General features: G+C 54.2%; 1 protein-coding gene across 4 annotated transcripts in view; it reads left to right on the forward strand.

Moving 5' to 3' along the window:
• TARBP1 (TAR (HIV-1) RNA binding protein 1) overlaps positions 1-17514 on the forward strand; it is a 63853-nt gene extending 46339 nt beyond the window's left edge. For 2 of the 4 annotated variants that reach the window (XM_036016126.1, XM_036016127.1), the window contains exons 24-30: positions 6077-6273; positions 10307-10388; positions 12130-12301; positions 15669-15860; positions 16047-16171; positions 16621-16757; positions 17097-17514. In XM_036016126.1, coding sequence (XP_035872019.1) covers positions 6077-6273; positions 10307-10388; positions 12130-12301; positions 15669-15860; positions 16047-16171; positions 16621-16757; positions 17097-17328 — 1137 coding nt within the window. In that variant the 3' untranslated portion in view covers positions 17329-17514. Of the gene's footprint in view, positions 1-6076; positions 6274-10306; positions 10389-10621; positions 10927-12129; positions 12302-15668; positions 15861-16046; positions 16172-16620; positions 16758-17096 lie in introns of those variants that run through there. The other 2 variants (XR_004900826.1, XM_036016128.1) reach the window with 2 other exon arrangements.
• Positions 17515-17635: the final 121 nt, after the last annotated feature.

Below are 17635 nucleotides of genomic sequence, written 5' to 3' on the forward strand. Positions count from 1 at the left end.
AAGTATTTGACTATGACTATTTAAATAGGACTTCTCCTATTGCATTTCGCTGTTCCTTGACTGGTGTAGTTACTTAACAAACACTCGTATAGAGGAACTTACGGTCAAAGTACTGAGAGAGCTGTTGGGTGACTGACGGTTGAGGAAAATGACCGCCATCCGGGAGTGTGAAGGCCACGCCCTTCCCAGGTTCCGGGCAGTCTCCTCAGTGGGCTCCTGGGGAAGCAGAGATCCTATCCTAGTCAATTCTGGTTCATCACTGTGGCAACTGTGAAGACTTTAGGAAACCTGCCAATAAGATTTCCAGGTAGATTCTGGATTGTTGCATCTGTGGAGAAGATAGATCTGTGGTAAGCTTTAGGAGAAACTTGGTGTGTGAAATAAGAAGTATTGTTTAGTGTTGAAAGTGAAGTAAAAATATAGGGGAAAATGGTTTCCTAGAGTTTCTCAGTGTGTGCTTGCCTTTCAGCAGTGGTAACAGTCCAATGTAGTTGTTAGCCTGTTTCCTCAGTCCTAAGCAGACCCTTTGCCGCCCCACCTGTTAACCTCTGAAATCTCGATAGTCGTAAACTTGATGGTGCCCTACGGTGTCTGTCCGCCCAATGGCCGTGTGTCGGTTTCAAGAAAGCTCTAGCCCCCGGTAACATTAAATGTTACTTCCCGTTTTAAACATGCGCAGGAAGAACCTTGCCTACAGTTTGTTGAGAGAGGTGACGGGCGCACTGCATTGTGGCCGGCAGCGTGTGGGGGGCGGGGATTAAGAGCTCGGGGTCAGTTCAGATGAATGCTGACAATGGGCCCATTTTGGGAGAGGTCCGGTCAGATCTGGTGTGAACAACATGGCAGTCTTCAATTGAGTCCTTTCTGTGCTTGCCGTATATTCGATATTTTAGGTTTATTTTTAATTTTCAAAACATCCATAAAAGGAATGCTGATGAATGGAGTAGAATAATCTCAATTTCAACATCTTCTGGGAAAAACAAAATCCAAACCAAGACACCGCAGTGAAGACCGAGCTCATTTATGCTGTGAGCCTCCGTGTCCAATCTGTGTGGACCACTGTCGCTCGGCCTCCATGTCCAATCCCTGCAGACCACTGTCGCTTGGTGACTGTGTTTTTGTCCCGAGACTTCCTGGAAACAGTCACGGAGGGCTTCCCATCTTCTTCACAGGGTGTCCTTTGTCACTTAGCCTGTGTGTGCGAGCCCTGCGGAGGGGTCAGATGAGCTTCCGACCTGCTGTCCCACAGGGCAGAGGTCAGGGTCCTGCATGCGCCCGGGAAATTAGGGGAGAAGGGCACCCACAATGCCCTGCTTGTGGCGGCCAGGCAGCTACCCGCTGGGGGAGCCTGTCAGCCAGCAAAGGAGGCACCGCTGTGGCTGAGCAGGACCCCAATGGCAGGGCCGGGCAGCACGGGCGTCCCCAGGGTGGGTGCCGTGGTGACAGGACTGTCCTCCCGACCGAGGATGGCTGTGGGTTTTCTTCACTTAACAGGTAATAGGTACCCAGCACCCAGGTGTTGGTTTCTAACACCATTCTCTCTTAGAAGGAACCGGGGCTCCTTGGAGAAATGGCAGATTGTAGAACTGGGACAGAAAATACAGAAGATAAACTTGGAGTATCTTATAGTGCCAGGAAGTCAGGAAACGCTTTCCACATACATGCAGACACATGTGTACACAAAGACACACACAGACACACACCTGGGATGGGTTCCCAATGGCTAAGACTGAAACAGCTTGAGCAACACAGTAAGTAAAGTGACACTGGCTTACCACCCAGAGTGTGAAGTCAGTATCTGCAGGTCCATACTGATAACAATAAATGGAGGCTCAGTGCATAAACCAGAGACGACAAACCTCCTGTGCAGGATTCTAGTAACTCACGCAGGCGCCCCCCGCCCTCCAGGACCGGGAGTGGACCCCACCACCAGTGAGGGCCGCCCTGGGGGCCTGCTTCCAGCGAGTGGAGGGCGGGTGTCAGGGGCAGTGAGCGCACGGTGGGGCCTGCCACAGTGGTCAGTCCTGCTGGTGGCAGGTCCCCTGGATGGGACGTGAGGAAGATGGTGTCGGTGGTCCCCTCCCACACCACCATGGCCCCCGTGGAATCATCGCCCCAACCCAGTCAGGGGCTGGTCAGCACAGTCCCTGACCTCTGTGCCCCAGACCTGATGCACGTCGCTACAAGGAGAGTTCGGGACACTGTCACGGCCAAGGGGAGGGTGGGGGCCCGGCAGCTAAATGTCGGGTGGCCTGGCTGGGACCCTGGGACAGGGAAAGGAGGTGAGGAAAATGCAGGGGAGCAGAATAAAGCCCAGACTGAGGATTAAAGTTGTGAAGACTGGTGAGAAATCGGGGGGTGGGGGAGGGGTATGTACCCCGGCGCTTGGACAGCATTCCTTCAGTTCCCTGTTACATGATCTGCACGGATGCCGAGTACTGACTGAGTACACGGCAGCACCGTGTGCTCTCCGAGAGGGGGAGGCTGGAAGGCCTGTGGCACACGGATGGTGCCGGCTGCCGCTGGGGCTGCGCTGGGGCTGCGCTGGGGCTGGGGAGCCCTCGGCCGCTGGGCTGGAGAGCCACCACCTCTGTCTGTCAGCGCTCCTGCAGCTGGGCCTTCCTTCCGGTGACGTGCACCTGAGCGGCCTTTGGAAGGCAGTCATGGGGGTGTGTCCTGTGGAGGCAGCCCAGCTGGGGTCCTGGCGTCCGAGCTTCGTGGCCAGAGACGTGGGCGCAGCACTGGGCTTGTGTGGATGGCGGGAGGCCCGGCCTGGCATGGGTGGTGCTGGAGGCTCTTGATCGTGAGAGGGGTGCAGCCGGTTCGTGGTGTAGCTCCTGGTGGCTCAGCTGAGAGCCCAGCGTCTGCTCCTCCTGTGCCTCCTGAGGTTCTGTGAGGAGGGTCCGTTTCTGCCTAAGTAGCCCAGTCCTGTTCCTGCGGCTAAACTTGACAGATTAAAATTCAGACATTTTTCAAAAAATTAAAAAATAAAATTCAAATATTTTTCAAAACACTGCCAGTTGCACCAAAAGCAGCTGTGGGGGAGGGGTGTGGGAAGGAGGCGGTGAGGTCAGAAAGGGCACAGGAGGGACGCCGGGGGTGGGGGCTGCGCAGTGTCCTGACTGAGGTGGTGGCTACACAGATTCACACGTGGGGACGCGGTAGGGAACGTAGCACAAGCCCAGTGCACGTGCGCACGCACATACAACTACAAATGAAACCGGGGAAGCTGCCATGGCACCGGAGGCTGGGTGATGTCGCCGTCCTGGTTGTGCTGTTATGCTGCCGTTTGCCAGTGTTTCCATTACAGAGCAGGGGGGAGGAGAAGAGGCCCCAGCCAGGAGCACCCCCTGCCCCCACCCCCCCACTGCACCCACCCGAGCTTGTTCCTCGGTTCTTGGGTTGCTCGCTGTCAACAGACAAAGTCAAGCTGGAGACGCAGGCGCACTGGGAACGAGAGGGCAGGCGTGTCTGGGAAGCACAGATGAGCCTGAAGCTGCAGGCGGGCACCCGGCTGGTCTGAGCGCCCCGCGTGTGGGGGAGGGAAAGTTGTGAGTGTGTTAGTGAGTGCGTTCTACACACTGGAGCTGAGGCTATACAGGTGGGCACCCGGCTAACCCGAGTGCGCTGGCTGTGGGGGTTCAGGGGTTGTAAACTTAGTCAGCCTCCAGGTGCCCCTCCTCCTCCCCGTGTAAACCTGGGGAGTAACGTGCAGCTACGGAGGCTTTCTCAGCCAGCGACGGCTCTTTGTCTAAGTCAGCGAAGTTGCCACAGAGGCCCCCTTTCCCAGCACAGAGTCTCAGGGACTCCCCTGCTCCTGCGCTGTCCCTGCTCATGATGTCCAGATGCCCAGCACTCTCATCGGACCAGGCTCCGGGCTGCTGAGTCAGTGGGGGACACGTGTCCCTCCTCCTCCCTGCCCGTTTACTGCCTGTCCTACCTGACGCTACCATAGGGGAAACCGGACCGTGCATAAGGCCCGGGATCTCTGTATTGTAGCCTGCAGTCAGCTCAAGAACAAGTTCCACTAAAAGAAGAGAAGTGGCCGTGGCCCACAGTCTGGGAACCGCGGGTGGGTCGGAGCCAGGGACACACACTCGGCCACCCGCAGGGATGTGCCCTCTGAGAAAATGAGGACCCGCAGCACAGAAGCTGGGGACACCGGCGCTTAAAGGGGAGGAGATGGAGCAGGAGCAGCAGAGGGCTGGGGGCACAGTCTCAGAAGAGCAGGGCCGGGAGCTAAGGGCTTCATGCAGAGCTGGGCAGCAGGAGGTCGAGACTGGATGAACCCGCTGCAGTGAGGCCTGAGCGCGCAGCAGCAGGGAGAGTGGAGAGAGGCGCTCCGGTCGGGAATGGGAACACCTGGTTTTAACATGTTAGAGAAAAGAGCAGTGAGAGGTTTTATGACAAGGTCTGGGGCACAGCTTTGTGCTCAGAGCGGGGGAGGGGGAGCCGTGGTTTTTACGTGATGGAGGAGGAGGAACCGTCTAGAAGCCACATTGAAGACAGGCGCAGGGGGTGCAGCCGCTCTTGTGCCTTGAGAAGGTGGGAACGCGGTTTAGGAGGTCCCAGCGAGCACTTGGGTGGAGTGGAGGGGTGAGGGAGGAGGAGAGCTGTGAGGCCTGTTGTGGGAGGGAGCAGGGGTCCTGCTGGGGGAAGTGAGGGAGCAGGGAGGCCCCGCAGACTCGGGTCTGGAAGTGAGTGGAGACCAGACGGGTGGGCGGTGGGGTGAGAGCGGCTGGCGGCAAGGCCCTGTGGGGCGGGCGCTGTGACGAGGTCCCCTTGGTTTCGCCTCCCCCCACCCCTTCCGTCATGCTGGCATCTGTGCTCTCTGTGTGTCCGTGATGCTCTGGGCCCCGGGGGTCCTGCCGTGAACAAACTCGGGCTCTGCCTGCGTCCTGGTGGCCGAGAGGGAAAGCGGGCAGGACTGTCAGCCTGCCTGCTCTCCGCCTTCTGGCCTGGGGCTGAGACGCCATGTGTCACTGAGAAGCCGCCACTGTCTCTGCTGCCCCGGCGACCCCCCTGCTCTCCCTGCCCGCCCAGCGAGCGCACCTTCTCCTCGGCACTGCTGCCCCTCCCGGCTGGGCCCGGCTGGCCACTGCGCTGACCTGCTCAGACGCGGGCGACGTTTGTCCCAGTCGCTCATCACGGCGGGGTGGTGGTGTGTGTGTGTTACAGTTGTGTGTGTGTGTGTGTGTGTGTGTGTGTGTCTGTGTCCCGGCAGCGTCCTCAGCACGCTGGCAGAACGGCGGCCTTTGGTAAGCGTTGAGGACGTGTCGAGGGAAGGAGGGAAATACAGAGGGCCACGCACACCTGCGGCTCGTCCCCAGAGAGAGCGTGGTGGTCCTCAGTCCTCAGTCCTCAGTCCATCAGCAGACGCCCCCCGCAGGCTGCCACTCGGTGGGAACATCAAGGGGGCACCCGGCGGTGTGTTATAGACATTTGAGCCCCTCTGAGCCCACATTAACATTTCACTTCCCTTCGCTCTCGGCCGAGCTGTGTCATTTTAAGACCAGGGACTGGCTCTGCGTGACATCCCCAGGCTGTGCGCTCACGGGAAAGGACCAGGGAAGCCTAAACTCTTCGTTGCTCTTCTTCCCACTTCTTACTCCCTGCCGCCCCGCGGTGCTCTGTGGGTGCAGGGTCGGCACTGGGGACGGCAGAGCAGTTCAGAGTCCCGACATGGAGGGAACCCTGGCTGTGGGAGCGCCTCCAGCTTCGCAGAAAGCGGGGCTCCTGAGGGGTGATCTCACGTTCTTGGCCCAAGAACAGGCTGGGGATGGGGCTGTGGTTTTGAGACTTCGTGGTTGCAGAGTGGTCAGCCTGCAAACACGCCGCCCGCCCTGCCCAGGTCCCGGAGATGGGGAACTACCGCAGCATCCCGCGCAGAGTGCTGGCTGGGGGTTCTCTCCTGGGGACCGCGGTGCCAGCGTGCCCTGTCTGGCTCAGGGGGAGGATGGGGGGTCCCGCTAATGCGCGTGCACGGACGTCCGTGCTGACCCTGCTGACCCCGTCCTCCCTCATCGGTCAAGGGGGCGAACGGCCCACGCGAAGGACTGTCCTCCTCTCTTTCCAGAAGCCCCCCCTGAAGCGGGCCCTGGCCGTCGTGCTCCGCTGGGGCCTCAGCCACAACTTCAGCGTCCGGCTGTACGCGCTGGTGGCGCTGAAGAAAATCTGGGGCATGTGTAAGACGTGGCAGGTGGAAGACGTGGACGCCGTGATGCCCGTGATCGAGTCCAGCCTCAGTCAAGTGGAGAACATGCACGGAGCGGGGTGAGGAGCAGGGTGAGGGCCCGTGGCCGGCAGTGTCCTCCTGGTGGCACAGGGGACGGCTTGTCGCAGGCGGCCCGTCTCGGCTCATCGTAGTGTCACACGGATGAGGCAGAGCTGACGTGGTGGCCCAGTGAGATGCAGCTCAGTTACATTTCAGATGGTCGGCGGCTCCCTCTCAACCTCCTGAAACACGGCTGCCGTGGGTGGAGCGGGAGGGGTGCCCAACCCCAGTGTCCCCTAAAGCCGCTTCTGGGGGAGGTCGCCGCACATGCAGGCCCCAGTGTGCTGGTCTCCGGACCGACTGCCTCGTCTCGTCTCCAAGGTGGTGCTGTTCTACTTCATCATTAGTGCTGACTGTCACCATCCGGGAGGGCCAGATTTTCTCCCTGCAGGGGCCCAGGTGGTAAGAATCCCTTACCAGGTTGTCCTTTACATGCCCAAAAGCACTGACATATGGAAACCCATGGGTGGAGGTCGGAAGCAGCGAGTCGGGCATAGTAAACAGTGTCTGGAAAATCAGCAGCACGTTGCCGTCGGCCTTTGCCTTGACCAGCAAGTTAGCACAGGCCATCTTGTGAGTCACGACTGAGCCTCATGGGGTGCACGGCCGAGGTACCTCCATGGCCACATACTGTGGCCCTCTACCCACCTTGCTGTTCTTTTTCCTTTAAGGTTTTATTTATTTATTTTTAGAGAGAAGGGAAGGGAAGGGAAGGAGGGAGGGAGGCAGAGAAACCTCAATGCGAGAGAGAAACATCGTTCAGTTACTTTTCATATGCGCCCTGACTGGGGATCGAACCCACGACTCAGGCACGTGCCCTGACTGGGAATCAAGTCGGCCTTTTGCTCTGTGGGACGGTGCACACCCAACTGAGCCATGATGGTCTGGGCCCACCTTACCGTTCACTGCAGCTGTTGAAAAGAGGCGTTGCGGAGACACGTGGGGAAGGGAGGTCTAGGGGCTCGGGAGAAGGACACTCAGTTCAGCAGACGTCCTAGAATACAGCTGCATGTGGTAGACGGGAGGGGACCAGGAGGAGGGGAGCGGTGGGGGGTTGTGGGGGGGGAGGTGCAGGACGAGCTAGAGATGAGGGGTGAGGAGCAGGCAGGGCGAGCTGCTCTGGCAGGTTGTGCAGAGGGCGGGAAACAGCCTTCGGTACCTGTCCCAGCAGTCCCTGAAACCAGGGATTCCCCATGGCGGTGCCCCCAACCCCTGACTTTCCAGGTGTGTGTGGGCCCCTGGAGCTCTGGCTGTTTCTCAGGAGACCTGCGATGCCTCTTTCTGTCCCCCTGTGTGGGGGCGCACGCACCCATCACTCCTTGCATTTTGTGCATGCTCGGCAGAAGCTGTCTACAGGGGTAGATTCAGACATTAATGTTTTCCAGGATAGCATCTGTGTTATGTAGTAAGCCAAACTCCAACGGCAAAAGTTGTTCCTAATCATACTTTAATGTACAATTGGTGAAATTGTATTTTTAACAGAACACACTTCTCCCTCTGAATGGGGACTTGAAGGAATCCTTACTGTGCAGCTAGGATCCATGTGTCAGTGTGCAGTTTTCTCTGGGACCAAATCATCACTTACTGTTTGGTGTTGACGTGTCTTGGTTGTTGACCCTGCTCAAAATTCTTGGTAGCTGTGTTTTAATTTCTTTAATGTTTTATTTATTTATTTTTAGAGAAAGGGAAAGCGAAAGGGAGAGAAACATCAGTGTGTAGTTGCCTCTTTTGTGCCCCCAACTGGGGACCTGGCCTGCAACCCAGGCAGGTGCCCTGACTGGGAATCGAACTGGCGGCCCTTTGGTTCATTAAGCCACACCAGCCAGGGCTGTGTTTTGTTTTCTACAAATAATTAGCTCAGCTCATAGTTTTTATTAAGTGATAAAACATTCTTCTGAGAAACGACACATTCTTTTTAAGATCCCAGCACCATGCAGTCCACACAACCGACCAGAGGAGGCACGCCTGGTGGGAGGCAGCTCCTGAACGGCCAGCGCCCCAGCGTCAGCTCTGGGACAGGCACGGGCTGGGGACTGGAGGTCAGCACAGGCAGGCGGGTGGTCTCTCTCCCTCTCTTCAGGGAGTTCAGTCAGGTGGAGACAGACATCAGATAAGTAATCGCACCAATTAAGAAAGGGTTTGAATGACGGCGAGTCCTCTTTTCTGGTGGAAAAGTCTCGGTTTGGCGGGAGGGCACGGACCGCTGACTCTGGTTTGGTGGGAGCTGCTGTCTGCAGGGCGAGTGGGAAGCTGGCAAACGCAGTGGAGGGAAGGATTTCTGGGCCAAAGAGAGTGTTGGGGACCCCTGGGGGCGGGAACTGTGGCTGTGCTCCCTGGTGACAGAGAGGGTGACTGGGGGGAGGGCCACGTGGGCCTCCTGAGGAGCAAAGAGGGAAGCCCTCCCAAGTTCATGTTCCATAGTGACCTCACCCAGTTTGCTTTTGCAACTTGAAAAGTGTGAGGAGTGGACCAGGGGCCGGCAGGAGAGTGGGAGCGGAGCTGTGAGCCGGGTGAGCGTGGGGTCGGCGCACAGGCTTGTGGGAAGGAGGAGTGAGAGCCCCGTGGCACCATGGGACCCGGAGCCGTTTTGGTGGTGCCCTTCAGGGCCAGAACCAAATTAAAACGAGGCAAAGCAGTGGGACCATTTGTTCTCCTTTGTTAAATCCCGGGACAGGTTCATCAGAGTCTTTTTTCTTTACTTGAATGTTTGAAGTAATCCCTGTCTTTAAGTTAACAAATGGGCAATGAGGAAAGTTGTGTGGTCATTCTCAAACCATGTCTCCGTAACGTGTAGGAAGGACAGTGGTTGGAGGGGGCATGCTGCCAGAGGACGGCCTTTGTTTTATTTCTGATGAGCTTGGTGTTTCAGTAGGTGTCAGAGGGCTGAGCGGGGCAGACGGGTGCCCTGGAAACAAGTCTGCCTGCCGCCCTGCCCTCCCCTGCCCCCCCATCCCCAAAGCCGTTCCTCCTGGAAACAGGCATCTCTTCATCTGCTCTTCCAGTGTGTGCCTGTGCCTCCGTCACCTCCCGAGTCCCTGCCGAGGGGCGAGGTGGGCTGGAGGAAAGGCCAGAGAAGACAGGAAACTTCAGGAGGAGGGACACGGAGCAGAGTCCAGGGCCGGGATCTAGGGCACAGCCAGGGGTGCTGTCCTTCCAGGGGACTCTTGGGAGTGAAGGGAAAGAGGACGGGTGCAGAAGGAGGGGGCAGGTCTCCATCCCTCATCCTGAGAGGTGGGCGGCGTGGCCGTCTGCTCTGCTGTCCGCACCGCGAGGGGTGAGGGGCCGGGCACTCTGGGGAGCGAAGATGCTCTGGCCCCGGGGGCCTGGCCTCGCCGGGGAGGCGTCTGGGATTGCTCCCTAGGCTTCTGGCTGCTGATTGTGAATTCAAACTGAAAGCTGCCAGGCGTGTCGTAGTATTTTTATCCTTACCTCTTTTGCCTTTTAAAACATGACAGATGGGTTAAGAATTCAAGACCTGCTCACATTAAATTTGGTTTATGAAAGTTGGTAAGTTTGGCTATGTGTTGTGAATTTTCGGAGTAGAGAAAGGGACTCACATAGTGGTTTTCTCTCCTGAAAAAGCCTCTCCCGCCAGAGACCTAAGGGTCGCAGCCCAGAGTTCTCGCAGCGTCCCCGTTTGGAACCCCTTTCCCCAGCACTTCAGTGGTCTGTCCGGCAGCTGCTCCGTGCTGTCCCTCCGCTGTCCCTCAGCCAGCACGCTCGCTGGAGCCCAGGCCTCTGCACAGCCTGCTGGGTTGGCCCCCGCGCTTTCAGTGCACTCCTGGGCCACACACTTGCTGAATCGGTATTTGTTGTGGGACTCCCAGGTGTCTGTGTCTGCTTCTGTGTTCCATGTTAAAAGATCCGATGCAGCGTCAGTTTTTAAAGTCAGTCGATCTTGGAGACAGGGGTGTACAAATCTCAGGATAAAGGTCACAGTATTTTCCATTGGTTCTAAAGTCTGCAGTACCTCTGCGAGACATCTGACCTTTCCCCCCGGCCTGCGCCTCATACCCTGTCTCCAACCCCCAGGAACGCCAAGAGGAACTGGCAGCGCATCCAAGACCACTTCTTTTTCGCGGCATTTCACCCGCTGGAGGATTACTGTCTGGAGGTGAGCGGAGACGCCCGCCCGCGTGTGCCTTCTCTCCTGCACGCACAGCCTGACACTCCCTGCCTTGAAGGGCGGTCGTGGAAGGGCGACGCTGAGCCTGACTCCCCCCCTTGCTCGCCCACGTCCCCTTCACACCGCCAGGTTCAGTCGTGTCACTTCACGCGGACGGCCTGCTTGCGTTTCACTCTTGAGCAGTGGCGACCGGCCAGTCACTTTCACTCTCTGTTTCTCAGGCAGGGTCGGGCTGGTAGACACTGGAAGGGGCATGCTTAACTCTGTACAGAAATCTGTTCTGACATTAAAGGGAAATGAGTGAGAACGTTTGTGCAGGTGAGATTTTGTTGTAACGAAGCCCACTGTTAATGAAAAAAACAAAAAGATCTACTTTTTGTTCATTGCCTTTCTAGGTTCTTGGGTGACTGCAACCGCATGGCAAATGACACACCACTTCCCAAACGTGCTTATATAATTTTAAGAACCATAAAAATGATTATTACAACTAGCGTATAAGTCAATGAACTTCCTATCTAAATTACCAAAACTTGTAGAAATTGTACTACTTGACCTCGTAAACTTTTTCTAAAGAACTTGGAAGTATCAGTATCTTCAGCGACTGAGCACACATGAATTATTTCGGTGGGTTCCTAATAGGCTGGCCTTTAAAAACCACAGATCTGTATGTTGTGAGATACTCACCACAGAACATTACTACTACGTACTTTATGGTGCTTCATCTCAAAGACTGGTCGGCATTTCTCAGGCGCTGTACCCGGCTCTGCTCCGTGTCCCTCCGCGCCCAGAGCGCCCTGGTCGGCATCTCTGAAGGGGTCTGTGGTATCCCTCTGGCGCTCGCTCAGCCCTCCACTCGGTCCTCCGCCTTCCTCTGTCCTCGCTCTCACGTCACCCCCCTTTTATTCTTCACTTGTGGTGTGAATCACAACCGCAGGTATAAATGAAATCAACGCTGCCTAAGAATTCTGTGTTTTTATGCGTGTGTAGCTATATTAGTGCCTATTTAAAAATCTGGTAGCAATCATGCTAGTTTAAGTTTACACAAATATTGCATGAAGAAAAACCGTATTCATTCATATTCATTCTAAAGACTTATATGAAGACTTGCGTGTTGTTCTACACCTGTTTCATTTTAAACTCTCTTGTTACTTGTGCTTCTGCTGCTTCTGTGCCTGCTCACCTCTGGAGATTTTTTGGTCTCGGTTCTCATAGGTAAGAAAGGATTGTTTATGTGATGACTACATAGTTATCGTTTATTGTGCGGTGTACCAAACACGTTTCTTCATGTGCCGTTTTAACCTGACTTTATCCACTTTGCAAGTGAGGAAGTTGAACCCAAGAAAGGCTAAATGGCCTCAACTTCAAGTGCATCAAAAGAGCTTGAACTTGAGCGCTTATGGAGAAGTGGAGATCACTAGGTAGCAGCTTTCCAAACCCTGTTCAGCGCCAGCATTTCCCAACCCGTTCTGCCTCCGTGAGGGCGCGGTGGTTTGTCACATACACGTGGGGACAGCAGAGGGGAAGAGCTGCCTGCGCTCAAGGGTCCCCTAAGTGAAGCCCCTGGCTTCTTAGAAAAGACGGCACATTATATAGGCAGTTGTACAAGACAGGAAGTGTGCGATTCCATCAGACACAGTTTGGGAAACTACATTAATAAGTTGTGCTTTAAACACGTATTTCTTTGTTATTCTTAAGGGAAAAAATTTAGATTTTACGATTTTCTTTGCAGACCATATTTTACATCCTCCCGCGCCTCTCAGGCCTCGTCGAGGACGAGTGGATCCCCATAGACAAGTTCACCAGGTTCACGGACCTTCTGCCGGCAGCCGGGCTTCAGGGCTACCTCTGTGCGACTCAGCTCCGTGACCTGAGACCGGGGGACTGGGCTCAGCAGGACACAGGTAAAAGGATGTTTTGTTTTATTCTCCCCACTGTTGACTTGCTGAGGCTTAGTAAGTCCCTTGGAACAGGTGTTGGTAATACATTTTCATTGATGTGGTGAACTCCGCTCCTCCACTCAGGGAGGAGACAGTGGGGAAAATGCAGTGTGACTTTGCCTAGCACTTTTAGGTGACCGTTGGCTTTGCCATAAAAAGCTGAAGGGAGCCTGATCTGCTTCATGATGTAAAGCTGGTGGCCGATTATGATACTTCTAGTCCCACGAGGAATGTGGCGGAGATCGTGACTTGAGTCCCTCCTGGTCTGGTGGGACGTCACCTCGCCTGTTACCCTTCCTTCCCCAGCTCCCCTGGGACCCTCCCTCCCCCGCTGAACTCCTCCTCCCCTTCCCAGCCAGGGGCCTAAAAAGTCCAAGGAGTAAGCCCCCACCCATTGTTAAAATCACAGCTGGTCTTAATAATCGTGTAGCCATAGTCGAAGTCCTCGTCACCGTCACAATTTGCTCTCGTTCTGACTCCCTGCCCCGTATCTGTCATGGAAACGTCTTCCAGAAAACCGGGACGCTGCTCGCTTCTCATACGCGAGATCTCTGTGTAACATTTACTGGCTCGTCTCTTACTCTCCTGATTTTCCTCCTCAACCTGACTTCTCATCCCCCCACTTGTGCCTTACAGTTTCTCTAAAATCGTAATCCAGACCCCTCAGACAGTTTGCTGAAAGGGCAGACCCTTGGGTCCCACTTTGGATTGTGTAAATCAGGGTCTGGAGGAGAGCCGGGAAAGCTCATGTTTTATCAGATACTCTGGATGGTTCTCTAGTGCATTTAAAGACATATAAGGTCTGTCCAGAAGGTATGCAGCCATGTGATGTGAAAAATAAGAGACGTTTGTTGAAGAAGATACAAGATAAAAGAAACATTGTATGTAGGACAAAGATCCCTCAGTCCCCTTCAAAGTGGGCACCTTGGGACCTCACACAGTTCTCCCAGGCGCCATCAGCTGCCTGTCATGTATTCCTGAATCTCATCGATGGTCTGGAATCTCTTCTCTTTCAAAGGTGATTTTGGTTTAGGGAAAAGCCAGAAGTCGCAGGGCATCAAATCTGGGCTGTAGGGGGACTGAATCACCTGGGTGATTGGATGTTTCACCAAAAAACCACATGAGACAGACACATTTTCGTGAAGAAGCTGCCAGTCACCAGTTTCCCACAGCTGCGGCCTTCTGAATCATCCGTATAGTTTCTGTGAAGGAATGTTGAAGGTTAACATAAAATGTGATGCAGCTTTGTTGCTCTACTCACTCGGTCACTTTGAATGTGATGGCCACAGAGTGCACATGCTCACTCAGTGACACCTACCACCCCACTGACTAGTGCAGTGAAGTCGTCCTTGTTCACGCACAAGCATTCCAGTCCCCGCGCCTTGGCTGCCAGGCTACATTGATGTCACACAGACTTGTTATATTAACAATGGCTGGACTTTTCCTGGACGGACCTTGTGTACCTTAAATTTGTTCACTCAGCAAAGGTGACGGATGGCCTTGTGTGTGCCAGACAGACCAAGGCCCCACCCTCACCGAGCTTCCATTCCCCGAGGACAGAGCCCCCAACACGAACACACTGTCAGGTGGTAAAACGAGCTGCGAAAGAGAGCACGCAGGCCAGAGGGCTAGTGCCAGGCTGAAGACGGCCTTTGCAAGGAGCTGACTCGGAGCTGAGCCCGAAGTGGAGTGCGAGAGTGTCCAGCAGGGACTTGGGGGAGGAGCTCCCCCAAACAGAGCAGCACCTGTGAAGGTTGGGGCAAAAGACAGTGGCAAGAGCGGCTGCCTCAGTGGGGTGGGGCCAGCCTGATGGGGGGCTGAGCAGACACTGGGAGGGGCGGGGGGTGGATGGCATGTGCGGACAGGTGGGCCGAGTTCTGCCAGTGGATGGGCAAGAGGCTGAAGGGGTCTTTCTGTTCAATTTGTGTGTTCTGGCAAAGAGTGGGGCACCACAGTTCTGTCTGTCTGCTCACCCTAGCCATCAGTGTTTCCTGAATGTTCCAGCAGCCTGCTTTCCTTGTTTAGTCTCCACAGCTTGACACCACTGCCAGGGCCACCCCAACTTGCAGGTCTTTCTCAGCCCGGCCCCCCCCTGGGCCTGCTGGGCACCCCACGGGCCCCTTGAACTCAGCACATCCAAACTGTGTTTGCCTCTGTCACACTTGCCTCCCCTGCACCATGTTAGCAGTGTCACTGTCACATACCAGCCGTTCCCTTCCTGTGCTCTCTCTTGCCACACCCATCTAGTACGTGGTGATCTGGCTGCTCCTTCTGCAGCCCCTCCTGCAGAGACTTAATTTGGACCGTCTCCGTCTTTGCCTGGACTAGTGCAAGGGCCTCTTAATGGTTTTCCAGCCCCAACTTACCTCCATGTCGCTTTTAAGAGGGATTTCTCTAAAACTCAGAACCACTTCCGTTGTCACCCTTCCTGAATCCTTTACCGGCTCCCACTGTGGAATCAATCCGTCGTCATTATGCACAGAGTCCTCTCACAGAGTCAGGGCCACCTCCCCCGCCCAGCACCTGCTCCTGGGCACCACCACCGTGCAGCTGTGGCCCCACTCTGCTCTGCACAGCATCACGCCCCTCCCATGAGCCTTCTGGGCCTTTCCATTGCCCCCTCCCCAGACACTAACGACCCCGTTGTGGGTGTGCGTGCCCTTTCCGTAGTGCTCTGGTGTGGTTCTCAGTGAGCACTTTCTGGCCCCAGCAGCCAAGCGCTCCTGGGTTGCTCAGTCAACAGTCTGGAGTAGGGAGAGGCCGAGGTCGGTGCTGAGACAGCAGGGTGGCCAGAAAGATTGCTGATGTCCTGCGTACTCACTGGACCAGGCAGGAGAATAAATGTCCTTTACTTTAGAAATGGTCCCCCACATACTTGTATAGTGGTTTAGGATAAAGACTTTTTATATTGTTTTCAGGAATGTATTTCTGCACAAAATTCTAATTTAATGCACTGTTGTTTGTAAGATACACATTATTTTATTACCTCTAAGAAGAAATACTAGCAAACCATGACACCCGATGAATTCTAAGATGTTTCCCAATTTTGGAAATAATAAAATGTAAAAAAATGTGTCTAAGTACCTGATGTTTTTAATGAGATGTTGTGATACATTGGTTAGTCGAGTTGAATTTGAAAACTTAAAAAATCACTTTTGAAAATGGCAATTGGGTCTGAATCCAAGTCAAGTTCTTTATTTAGTTAATGAACCTGATCCTATCATTTTAAACTTCTAAAATATATATATATGTAAAATGTATATAATAGATACAGCATATGAGAGAGAGACAGAGACTGGTTTACATTCAGGGTTACTGGTTTCCGTCCCAGGCTCTAACTCAGGCGAGGCGGACAGCCCGTCCGAGTGGACTGACGTCCAGAAGAAGGTGATCCCGTGGAAGAACAATGTTCCTGATTTGGACCTGGAGCTAGTGTTTCAGGACCGGGCTTCCAGGCTGGGGAAGTGCACCGGCAGCCTGATTGTGGTGGCCTCGCTCATTGATAAGCCAACCAATCTAGGAGGTAAACTGCAGCATCCGTCCGGGGCTCGCCTAGAACCTTTGGTCATGCGAGTGTCAGGCCGAGCACTGCCGCGTCGGCTGTCTCCCCGTGTGCAGCCCTCCTCGGGCGCTCCGGAGGGAGGGGCGTGCGGGACGTGACGCGCTCAGCCCCGTGCTGGGGACAGTGATTGCAGCTTGTTCTGTGCAGGGCTGTGCCGCACCTGCGAGGTGTTCGGGGCCTCGGCGCTGGTGGTCGGCAGCCTTCAGTGTGTCCACGACAGACAGTTCCAGCACCTCAGTGTCTCCGCAGAACAGTGGCTTCCTTTAGTGGAGGTGGGTGGAAAGTGATGTGTTATTAAAAAATGTTCATTTTCTTTTTTTTGCCCAACTCTGTAGTGCTTCATCTTCCTATAGCAGTTCACTTGCAGCCGTTTATAGCAATCCAGCCTTTAAAAGTTCAAAAATAGAAGTAAAATACAGCCCAATTCTGTTCTCCTATTCCTTTAACTTTCACGTGGCTGTCTCTTTAGAAATCAGTAACGTGTAGAATTCTTTTCGGCAAGTAAGATGAGTTCTGCTCCACTCACCGTTGATGTAGGAATAATTTCTATAAATTTCTATGAAATTGGGGGAGTTCTTGTTTCTAATGTGTATTTCTGTCCTTTCCTTTTTAAAAAGACTTTTAAACAACTTAGTTTAATAAAAGTTTTTAAAACTCTGATTTTATTCCAAGCAGGGCTCTAGCCGAGTGATTTAACCTCTGCTCTTTTAAAACGACGAAGGTGAAGCCAACGCAGCTGAGGGATTACCTGCAGCAGAAGAAAGCCCAAGGCTACACGGTCATCGGCGTGGAGCAGACCGCGCGGAGCGCCGACCTGACCCAGTACTGCTTTCCCGAGAAGTCCCTGCTCCTGCTGGGGTGCGCAGCTCCCTGCCGCGGTGGCTCCTGTTGGCCCCAGGCTAGAGGTGTTTCAGAAGTGCTAGTTCACCCGGACTCCCAGCACGACCTGATACTACACCTGCACTTGACCTTTGACTTATAATGTTCACAGAAAGCCCCCTACTTTTCATTTTATTTTACCTGTTTGGGATGGTCAGGTGAACAGAGAATTGACCCATAAACCTTTTTTATCCTCTTATTTTCCTGGCAATTTACAATTATTTTGTTAATCTGTCTCTTCCAGTAACATACAGAACACCTGAGAAAAATACTGCTCATTGCAAGAAAAGTAACCTTTCTTTTCCCATTTCTCATCAGAAACGAGCGTGAAGGAATCCCAGCAAACCTGATCCAGCAGTTGGACGTGTGTGTGGAAATCCCTCAGCAGGGCATCGTCCGCTCGCTCAACGTGCACGTGAGCGGGGCGCTGCTGGTCTGGGAGTACACCAGGCAGCAGCTCCGCCGGCAAGGGGCACCCCGCCGCGAGGCCCTGCGGTCAGCTGCTGGTGCTGCGGACACGTTGTGTTACAAAGGAAACCATCTGGACTAATGAAGTCCAGTCTGAATTTACTGGGATAATTTGTACATTTTTTCTTACAATTTAATGCCAAACTTTTCCATGTGCCTTAAACACATTACTGTGTTGTCCCCTTCAAACATTTTTAGCTAAATTGTATTGCTTCTTTAGTAAAATGTTTTAAGCAATTGTGGAAATAAACATATATTTTTGAAAGATCTTATCTTTCCTCGGAAGTAGTGTTGTCGGAAAAGCGTGCTGCGGAGTGCGGCAGTTCGCGGTGGCTCTGCCCCCTACGCACAAGGGAGCAAGGTGCTGAGCCAGCTGCCCTGGAAAGTTC

This window comes from Phyllostomus discolor, chromosome 15 (assembly GCF_004126475.2).
Source record: "Phyllostomus discolor isolate MPI-MPIP mPhyDis1 chromosome 15, mPhyDis1.pri.v3, whole genome shotgun sequence".
NCBI lineage: Eukaryota > Metazoa > Chordata > Mammalia > Chiroptera > Phyllostomidae > Phyllostomus > Phyllostomus discolor.